Consider the following 11,464-nt stretch of genomic DNA (forward strand, 5'->3'; position numbering starts at 1 on the left):
TTACCATCTCCAAATGTGACTTCCCCATTTTTCAAAGTCTTGAAGTCAGTGAGTATGCTTTTGTTACCCATCATATGCCTAGAACAACCACTAGAAAAAAAAAACCAAGAGTTAGAAGCACATGTTATAAGACAAGTAGAGGCATCAAGACATTTGAATTTATTTTTCTTCACCCAAACTTTCTTAGGTGGAGTCCTTTTCTTCAAGGGAATTTGTCTCAAATCACCATGATGATTGAAGTAATTATTTTGGAGAAAATTCATCAAGGTAAAACATTTAGGTCGAACATGACATTTCACTCCACAGAAATGGAAAATTGGAATAAAATGACCAGTTTTTTTATTCTAGAAATTTATGGTCTGTTTCTTATGTGTTGTGACAGATTGAGAAGAAGAGGCCACATGAGTCTGAGCAAAACCTGCAGAAGGGTCAGTCGTCGAAACAACAGGAAGATTTCCATAAATAATTTTCATTTTCCTTTAGTTTTAGATTCATTTGATCCTAACCTAGAAAAATCACAAGCTTTTTGATATGCAAGCAGAACATCATCCAAAACTATAGATTTATGTTCAAGAATTTTGACACCTTTCACAATTTGATCAACTTCATTAGACAAATGTTTGATTTCGGAATCTTTAGCAACAATATCAATTTCATAGTTTTTAACAAGAGAGTCAAGTTCTTCATTTTTTTTCTTGAGAACTTTGTTATTGTTTGCCATCAAACGATTATCTGAACACTGTTTCAACCATTGATCATACATCCCTTGCTTTAAGAGCACAATTCCCAACACCTTTGTCACCGCAGACTGTCTAGAACAACTAACATGCCTAGCTTGCTCATCGCCCACCCCAATCAGATTCACAATTGCATCAACTTTGCTTTGCGTAGCCGATACACTGGGAGGAAGACGGGGGCAATGAGCACTAACGTCAGTAACCGCAGTAGCACTAATAGTACTCACAACCTAGCTAATAAGTGGCGTGCAACTAGAAGAAGAAGTAACATATTCGTTAATTGGTACTTAATTAAGAGCAACGTCCCCATGAAACTGAGTAGCAGATACCATAGGAAGTGATGGTTCACAAGCGGCTGTGCTGGCATTAAAGGAACCATAAAGGTTAGGAGAATCCTATGAAAGGTGCAAATACTGGAAGTCTTCCAAGTTTAGCATCCTAGGATTGTCACTTATGGTAAGTACGGGAAAATTGGGAGTGTTGAGAATGGCAGAACCCAAGTGTTGCTGAAGAGCACTCAGTGGGGTGGAACGCTCTGTAGAAGCTAGTATAGTAGGATGGAAAGAATCAATAGGATCATTAAGGGGAGCAGAGATATCTAGAGTCTGGATACCACTTTGTGGCAGAGCAGGTGATATAGTAATTGGAGGATCAATTTCGATAGAAGGAAAATCTGAATGATGGGCAATGGTGGTAAAAATTATGATGGAATTTGATGAAGGGATGGAGCTTGAATTCGGTAAAGAAGTAGAAATGAAATTTGCAGAGGGAAGGTTAAGAGAACTTGACCCAGTGATGTTCCTGGCTCTAATGGGCATATCCTAGAGTTTGGGATTAATTCTCCTTTCCTGGTCAGAGATTGGAAGGAGAGACGCCAAAAGGGGCGATTTTGAAGAAGGAGAATTACTAAGACTAGGGAGGAGAGAGCCAGTACAAGAAGCTGAAGGGGACAATCCACCCATATTCTCTGAGATAGAAGGAACTTTGATACGCTTGGTGGCGGGAGGAATCTCTGATGATTCTGAATACGCTTGGAAATCAATTTGGTTCTACTCAACTTGGAGTCTGACTCTTTAGTGCCTTTGTCTCTGTTAGCAAGAGTTTTCCTCTTGGATTGACGGGTTGCATGAGACGGGGCAACTATGAACTTTACTACGTCAGGATGAGAAACACTGACACAACTGCAAGAGAAGGGTCAACACGTGATGGGGCGATCACCAAAGTATTGAGAGGCGCAGAAGTTAGTGAGAGATCAGGATGATTATCTAATGAGTGATACTGAGAAGGGGAATGTATACTCTGCGCAGGACCTGCATCAGAAGCTCCTTCATAATTGGAACCCGCCTCTTGAGCACTGAAAAACTATGTAGAATCAGTCAAAACCATGCCCTGCAACACTGAAAGTAAATCTAAGGGGAATGGGGCATAAAGGACAGAATCAAGGTCGTTGGTGTAGGATGACATGAACGCCAAGTACTTTTCATAGCACTGTTGTTCGGCATGATTGTCATGACCAGCAAGCAAGAAAGTGGCATGCCGATCGATAGTGTGTGGGAAAATGAGCCCTTGGCATATAACTTTTGAGAGAATTCTTGAATAAGCATCCAATGGGAGTGGGGTCGTCCTTATGCTCATAAATGATTTTGAGAAAACAAAGTTGGGATTCGCACTCCTCAAGCCATGCAATGTTTGAAGGCCATTGAAATTCTGGAAAAAACAAAGGTGTAAAGAAAAGCGACAACAAAGCATGCATGTGAAGAACCATAAAAAGGAATAACAACTAACCTTTGTGTGAAAAACCCGTGGCAGGGTGAAGATATCTTTGGGCACATAAGGGGGATACCACTCTCCACTAACCATGAAGGGAAGTTCATTTCACTGCTCGTTAGTCATTGCCAGATCTTTGAACATGAAGTGTTTCCTTCGAGGAGAAAGATAATGAGTGTTGTAACTCTGAGGATGCACAGTACGAGAAACGCAAGAAAAGATATTCTAAATAGTGATTGTCGTTTTGTAAAGAGGATCAATCATAGCAGCACCACATACCGATTGAATAACATTCGACATGAATTGCATCAAATGGATTTTTGTAATCGCTAACAAATGAATCAAAAGGGGATGAATCAGAAATTGGATCAATTCCAGGTGCTTGGGACCAATGATGATTTCATCAGGGCACAAATATCTTCGAAATGCCATTTCTTGAGCTCTTCTTTAGTCAAGCGACATAATTTGATGTTAGAAGGGAGGATGCATTTGTGTTCTAATTCAACGCACACTTCGTCATATTTCTCTTCGAGCGACTTGGGGCTTTTAACAGGGTTGACGTACAGAGACGAAGACGAAGCTTTAGAAGAAGTTTTACTGGAACATTTGGAAGCCATGATTGAACAATTGCTTGGAGGAAAAGAAGATTTGGAGTAGAAGAAAGATGGGAGCATAAAAACCCTAATTGAATTTGGGAGAGATGAAAGAAAGAAAGTCAGGTGGCAATCGGAAAATGAAGATTTGGGGAAAATGAGGAATTCGAGAATAAAGAATGGAGATTAAAAGAAGTGGTGAATATAAGAGAAAGAAACTTTTCCAGCGTGATTAGCTGGGAATTTGAAAGATAATGTTTGACATAACATTTGCACATACATATAAATGAAACGTTAAGCACAAAAGATAGGTATAACTATCGAAAGTAAGAATTGCCTTCATCCATTATCGAATATATTAGATGGTAAAAGGCAAGGGGCAATTGTATGAGATTAATTTTGCCATGGCCGACGTGGTATGACACTTTAATTGAAAGATGGGAGAAGTGAAGACTCCATTAAAAATGAAAAGAAAGATTTACAATGTTTGAACACAAAGTGATTGTCTTACACAAACAAAATATGAGCTTGGAAAAGTATGTTTGACGAATGTGCTATGCGCTCAAATGATTGAATAGATCGATGAAATCTGAGCTCAAATGATTGAACATATCGATGAACTCTGAGCTCAAATGGTTGAATAGATCGATGAGCTCTGAGCTCAAATGATTGAGTAGATTGTTGAGCTCTGAGCCTATGTGCATAAACAGACAGATAAGCTTTGAACCCATATGAACGAAAATTGATGAGCGCTATGGAGAAGAAAAAGAGATGGAAAAAGATTAAGTGAAATTGAACACGTGGACCAATCAGGATAAGTGATCTTAACCTTACTCGTTATTTTTTTTTTCTATAAATAGACGACGAGGGACCATAATTGGGACAACCGGGCTTTGAACTAGTTAAAGTTTGTTAAGATTGAGGATTGAGAGAATGAATATTGTGCAGACTTAAGCTTCGGAGTAACTTTTGGAGGTACACTCCTTATGATTTTTCTACTCATTTCATGGAAGAACGCATTTATGACATTGATCGATCCAATGGAATGTGTATACTAACAATGATCAACATCAACAGTCTGGTAATCTGAAGTTCATAAGCACATAAAATTCATGTGGAAGATTTTCACCATAACACTTGGTATATATAGTATTGATATGCCTTTTAGATAATCACCATATTTCTAACACTTGAACAACCTAATGCATGTCCTCTTGGTATTGGGTTATTGTTTGCAACTACGAAAGCTACAACCCAATATGCTGGAACGGGGCTATGAATAAAATTCAAACCAGTGACCACGACCGATAACGGAGGAGTCTTATAGGAAAAGGCTTTCTAACCACCATACACCACACTAATACATTGTGATATACCACCTTATGATAGTAGTCGAGTGTACAAACGCAAGTTAAAACTAGATTTACATTACTTCATTAATTCATGTTCATTAAAAGAAAAACATTGTTACACAAACCATCAATTGCTATTAATTAATTAAATTATCTTCCATGCATAGTGTTGCATATTGTTTATAAAAGTAATACGCACAGCATGTTTATTACTTACCTATATATACCAGCAAATAAAATAAACTGCAATATGATGATGACAATATAGAAGGAAAAAAGTTTTGGATATCTAAATGGTACATCTAATTTGTATATATACTACCTATATCTCTATCTATAAGGTAGTCCTCCATAATACATTTCATCTAGAACATATATAGTATACGATAAATATATAGATTTCTAGGCCACAAGAACATTGCGCGTAGATTGGCACCATCGGTCATAAGGAACCTGAAGATTAGGCCAATCGGAGGCTGAGATGGCGAAGTCTTGTATCCAATTTGTGAGGATCACTTCTTGATCCAGCGGCGGCAAGCTCCAGATCGCTTGGTCGATCGCTCTCTCCACTTCCACCTTCTCCAAGTAGGTTAACACCGGGTAGGCGAATCCGTTCCCAGCATGGCAAAATAATGGAAGCCATAGAAGAAGCAATCTGAACTTCACTTCTGCTGATACGCCAACCTCTTCTCGGTTCAATTCGCCAAATAACATCGCTGCAAATATATATATATATATATATATATATAAAATTAGTACTTAAATATGTGTATATATAATAAAAAAAAATATATGTATATATAATAAAAAAAGTGTGTACATATAACAATTTATATATATATAATACATTCAGGTTTTCACTCAGTTTTATTTAAAAAAAAAATATTAATTATTTTTATAAAAATTTTTATGATTTTCTTATCAATTTCAAATAAATAAGCAATATTATATAAATGAATGATATAAATATATTGACAAAAATTAAACCAAAATATTGTTTATGGTTTTATTTTTTAAATCTCTTCTATATAATAAATGTGTAGATAACGAAAACTTTTTGTTTTAAAAGTTTTTTATTTTTTTAATGTTAACTTTAACAGAATATTCTTATATTTAAGAGAATATTTTTATATTTAACGGTAGTTTGTAAACTCTTAAATTTAAATAAAATAAAATAAATAATTAAAAAATATATATTTTTGAGATATTTTATAATAATAATTATTTAAAAATAATAAATAATTAAACAACTTAAAATATGATATTTTTGAGATATTTTATAATAATAATTATTTAAAAATAATAAAATTATTTTATAACTTAAATAAAATTTAATTAAACTTAAATTCACTTATTAGAATAATATAATATCAAACATATAATATAATTTACGGTCAATTAGCAACAATTTTTTTTTTTAAAATACTAACAAAAAACTTAAATTTAAAATCCATATATAATGTTTAATATATAATCTTTTGTTGTCACTCCCAAATTCAAAAACTAGAACAAACATAAACTTAAACAAAAATAAATAAATTATTTAATTAAAATATGATATTTATTTAAAATTTATATGATATTAATATACGTGCATATTGTAAGTTATTTGTATTTAGTATATATACATATATATATAATATGGTAACCTTTTACATCACGTTAAGGTACAAAACACTCATGATATTATTCAAATTACACATTAATAATTAGAGAATAAATTTATTTATTATTGATGAAAAATAATATTATTCTAATTTCTTATGTAGTTATACAATCATATTATTTATATACACATGACACATGACATAAATATATAATTAATAATATTTATTATTATTCAATACGAATATATATATATTTATTGTTATTCAATATGAATATAAATATTTATATAAGTCAAATCAAATAAAAAAAATAACATGTTTTCTTTTCAAATATAAATGATAAATTTTTTTTAATTTAATTTAAGATATTGTATTATATATTATTATAATGATATTTTATAATATTTAAATTTATATTAATATAATAATTAAATATCTAATATCATATGAAATATTATTATAATAATAATATTTTATAATATTTTAATATAATTAATAAATATTTATTTTAGTTGGTTTTAAAAGTAAATTCCCTTAAAGTTAGCAAAAAAATCATTAAAACCAAGAAAAATTATTAAATACATATTTTTATATATACTAAGTGCAAACAACTAGTAATGCATGTTTGCTTAATTTTATTTACTTTTTACAATTTTTATATAAATTTTAAATAAATAAACAATATTATATAAAAAAAATAACATAAACATATTAAAAAAAATTAACTAAAACATTGTCTATAATGTTTTTTGAAAAAATAATAATATAATAACATTTTAGATTACAAACTATCATATTTAAGATATTATTCAAATCACACATCTATAATTGAAGAAAAAACGTGCTTATTCTTGTTAAAAGAGAAGTATTATTTTAATTTTTTATGTACTTACATGGTCATATTATTGTACACACACGACTATTACATATATAATATATTTATAGTGTTTTACATAAGTTAGATAACACATTTTCTTTTTAAATATAAATGATAAAATTTTTAATAAAAATCAAAATTATTTATTATATATTATTATAATAATAATTTATATTAATATAATTATTAAATATTTATTCTATCAAAACTTTATAAAAATTAAAATTATATATTATATATTATTATTATAATAATAATATTTAAAGCATCTTTAATGCAATAGCAACAAGAGTGACTTGACTGACTTTTATCAAATTAATGTCAATATAGCTACTAAAGAGTTTTATATATTATGAGAGACATTGGTAACATTATCACTGCCAAGCAACATTGCCCTCCTATTTTTTTTTTTAAAAAAACTATTATTTTTCGTATTTTATATACTTTGACTATGCTACAATTAAAATTGCTCTTAATATAAGATTTAAATTTATATTAATATAATTATTAAATATCTAGTTTTATATTATATATTATTATAATAAAAATATTTTATAACATTTAAATTTATATCAATATAATTATTAAATATTTAATTTTAATTGATTTTAAAAATTATTTGAAATATTCTCTTAAAGTTAAAAAAAAACTATTAAGAATCGTTAAATATACAATTGCTATATAAAAGAGATAAATATCACATAACTATAATACGTGATTTTTTTTTAAGGGACTATAGTACGTTAGTCGCAATCACGTACACCATATTTATTACTTTTGTTGTTTTATATGTTAAAAATGGACATATCAGTATAATCCTCTTGTATTTTTTGTATTTTTGTGATTTTCAGATAATTTTTTTTTTTATAATCACTTATATTATAATAATTTACAACATCTCTAAATTTTTTAGAAATTTGCGCAAAAAACAATATTTAAATAATTTGTTACATGTATAATCAAAATTTTCTAAAAAATTTACAGAGTCCTCCTAATAATAACAATGATTATATATGAACATAAATAATCATTCTAATACCGAAAACAAAAAAAAGGTACACGGTTACTAAAAATAACATGGGTTGCACTCTAGAATTTTGCATAAGTTAAAGTTACGATGTTTGCATATAGGACTCTAAACACACATTTCAAAATGTTATATATTAGTATGGACAATGCAAATTGTTTGGTTTTTTGGTAGACCTATGCAAATCTAACAAGAATTTCATGTCAGTCTAAGTTTACTACTACTTTTTTCTGGCTCAAGAACTACAAATCATTAGCATAAACGTAACTGAAAATAATTATATGTATAATTAAGATTGAAATTCTAGTAAATTAAAAGAGACAGAATAAGTAAAATGAGGGAACCTGATATTTTGACGACGAGGCCTTGAAGCCTAGGATCAGTGGTGAGAGAAATAGAAGCCAATCCTGAAGCATAGCTCCACTGCTCCAGCGCTTCGTTCACCGCCCCATAAGCCTTCAGCTTATGGCTTATCCACAACAGCTCCTCTACAAGCTTCTCTGCCACCACCTCTCCTCCCTCCTCCTCCTCCCAAACCACCCTTCCTCCATCTCCAATGCCACCTCCAATTCTTAACCGCCTCGTCACCCTCGATCGGCGCGTGGCGATGACCTCCACCCACGAACGCACCGCCCCAACACAAATGCTCATCCCGTTGATATAAGGCGCCACGTATGAACCGAATGGCAGCGCCCTGACTGCCCGTGCAGCCCACGCTCCGGAACCCGAGTACTCGTCGTTTTTGTCGTAGTGGCGCTTCTCTAGGGAGCGGTGGAGAAGGGTTGATGTGTGTTCGAAGGCCGAGGAGAGCGCCGCTCGGTTGACCTGAAGCATTTCCACGTGTCCCGAAGCGGCGTTGCCGTCCATGATACGCTCCGCCATCGCCATGGCGAACTGGTACTTCCTTGAGGAGGCGGGGATGTCGTTGATCAACGCCAGGATCTGCACAGGATATAAAGTGACCAATAAGAATGCGACACGTGGTATAAGATCAGATACTCAGTCTGGTGGTAACGTGGCTGAAAGGTACGTAGATTTTAATGTTTTCCTTCCTTGGGAACACTTGTCTACATGAGGTAAATCGGCTATCACGTGGAGTTATTAGAAATCATTTGCTTTTTGCAGTCTTCGGAGTTTGGGATATCTTTGGACGACCAAAACACATGAATAAACTTTAGGAAGCTGAAAATATCAGCTTAAATTATATGTAACTGGAATAACATACATTATTCCGCTACAATAAAATTGGGAGTTTTATAGCGTTGGAAAAGTACATATATTTTGTAATATTATATAGAATATTTGCAGCAAAATCTTCTATATTTTTTTTTATAAAAGTTGGGATAAGCCCTTAATTAAAATTTTGGGTAGCAAAACTTTCTATTTTTTTACAAAAATTGTAACAAATCCCACCATCAAAATTAAATTGAAAAAAATTAAAATTTATTTTTTTATTAATTAAATTATTATTTGGACATATAGTCCTGTAATGTATTTAACACTTAACATAGATAAGTTACAACAAATCATTAAGTATGGCGATTTTGCCACTAAATTTTTTTATTGGAGGGTTTGTCACAATATTTATAAAAAAAAATAGAGTTTTACCACTATTTTTTTTTTTATTAGAGAGTTTTTCGTAACTTTTTTAATAAAATAAGAGATTTTACGATAAATATCCCTATTATATATTCCAAGATTAGAATTAATATCTTCCCAAAAGGTTCTTTACAAAATTTCTTATATTAATAAAATATAAGACTAATAATTTTTTGGCATATCATTGGATTTAACTGTTAAAAAAAGAAGAAGATGAATATAATAATAATGCTAAGTTATTATGTAAAAAGGACTTTCTTGTGGATTATATAACTATCAATAAATGTCTTTGTAATAATAATTAAAAAAAATTATTCGCTAATTTCTATCTCCCCTTCTAATTTCTTCTTGCGCTTAGATTCAACTTATTAATTTCAGGTCAACTACTCACTACATACCTCTTCTAAAAAACAATGAAATAAAAAGAGCAAAATCCATTTGAATCAATTCTCATGATCACGCATCAGCTCCACATTTATGAAATTAATTAATTGATAAAATTTATTGGTGCCCTGTTCTTACTAAACTACTAAATTAGTTCACCAAAATATTGATAAAATATTATTTTACCCAGCTATCATATATTACCTGAGAAAGGGCTCTTCCAAGAGCTTGAACGGGCACAGCCTCAACACCCTCATTGAAAATCATCTGCAAAGAAGAAACCGACATCGAAGCTGAGGATAATACCGGTGATCCAGCTGATCGCGGGAAATCGATCAAGGCAAAAGGAGAAAAGGCTTGAAGAAGATTAAAAGGCAGAGATGAAGAAGACCCCATTAATGACAACGAACAAGAAGGTATGTTGTCCATCAAAACCCTAAGAACCCACAAGGTGAGCCATGTCATTAGCATCATCATGAATCTGAAGTGGTCTCGGGGCCTCCACTTCCCTACCTGGTTTTGAACACCGCCTTTCGTCACCGAAACAAGGGTCTTCGCCGCCGAATTCACGGTCGACATGAACATTGAGTTGAGAAACGACGACGAAGAAGACCTTGATTTGTGAGCATATTTAACTAGACTTAACTCAGACGACATGATATTAGCTTGAGTAGTACTAGAGAGACAGATGATATATGATCATATATGCAAACAGTGCAATCTTTTTTCTGATATATTTGTATATGTTATTTTCTTAGTATTGAAGGTGATGGCGAAATAAGTTTGAAAGTTCTCGATGATATCATGAGGTGTAAGCGTGTTAGGAGCTGAGATAGTTATAAGTGTGAGTTTGGCCAAGTGTTTGCATTCTGAAGATGACATGTAAAAGGGTTTCACAAGCGAATATTGTCGTATATGTGGGTTGGAAAATTATGCTAGTGTTCTGGGATATATTGTTATCGATCGGTACGTAGTACTAGTGCTGTCATCACAAACTCATTATTTTCATCTTTGTTTGGACTTATTCAGCTGTTATTTACTGTCTTTTTGTAAATTTAAAGGTTTTCAGGGAAAAAAACTGAAAACGGAGATACCTTAGGAAAGAAGTTATAAATTAGTTATTGTGTGGGCATTTTGATCATATATAAATGAAAATATCCATTCTAGATATAATTAATTTCAGAAATGCGTTTCAAAACTCACGTTTTATTATTAAAGTACAGATACATATAATACTCAGTCGAGGTTAAGAGCCACGAAAAAATTAGTTGAAGACATGTTAAAGAGGCGGACTCCTCTATGACGCGAGGGACAAGAGATTGAAGTTGTCACGACGCGAGCCCTACGTCAGATTTGTAATATTCATAACTTGAGTGGTCCAAAGTCAAACTTTGACCCTTGTTAGAAAATAATCTTTATAAATGATCATTTAATTTATATTAAATCTTACTATAATTATAAAAAATAATGAAATAACTCATATAATTATATATAAAAATATTAGTGATAAATGTATGATCA

General features: G+C 31.8%; 1 protein-coding gene across 1 annotated transcript; it reads right to left on the minus strand.

Moving 5' to 3' along the window:
• Nucleotides 1-4,652: 4,652 nt before the first annotated feature.
• Nucleotides 4,653-10,890, minus strand: LOC133818854 (uncharacterized). Its single transcript, XM_062251960.1, has 3 exons — nucleotides 10,148-10,890; nucleotides 8,305-8,902; nucleotides 4,653-5,165 (listed from the first exon to the last, which is right to left on the minus strand). Exons 1-3 carry the CDS (start codon nucleotides 10,598-10,600, stop codon nucleotides 4,852-4,854), a joined length of 1,365 nt encoding a protein of 454 aa, XP_062107944.1. The 5' UTR covers nucleotides 10,601-10,890; the 3' UTR covers nucleotides 4,653-4,851.
• Nucleotides 10,891-11,464: the final 574 nt, after the last annotated feature.

This window comes from Humulus lupulus, chromosome 2 (assembly GCF_963169125.1).
Source record: "Humulus lupulus chromosome 2, drHumLupu1.1, whole genome shotgun sequence".
In the NCBI taxonomy this organism is placed as follows: Eukaryota; Viridiplantae; Streptophyta; class Magnoliopsida; order Rosales; family Cannabaceae; genus Humulus; species Humulus lupulus.

What these genes read in the sequence shown, in the direction of transcription:
- LOC133818854 (XM_062251960.1), bottom strand. Translation starts at nt 10,600, where the DNA reads ATGTCGTCTGAGTTAAGTCTAGTTAAATATGCTCACAAATCAAGGTCT. An exon ending in TTGGAAGAGCCCTTTCTCAG is followed by an intron (nt 8,903 to 10,147) that starts GTAATATATGAT and finishes TATCCTGTGCAG; the next exon opens with ATCCTGGCGTTGATCAACGA. An exon ending in CCTCGTCGTCAAAATATCAG is followed by an intron (nt 5,166 to 8,304) that starts GTTCCCTCATTT and finishes ATATATTTGCAG; the next exon opens with CGATGTTATTTGGCGAATTG.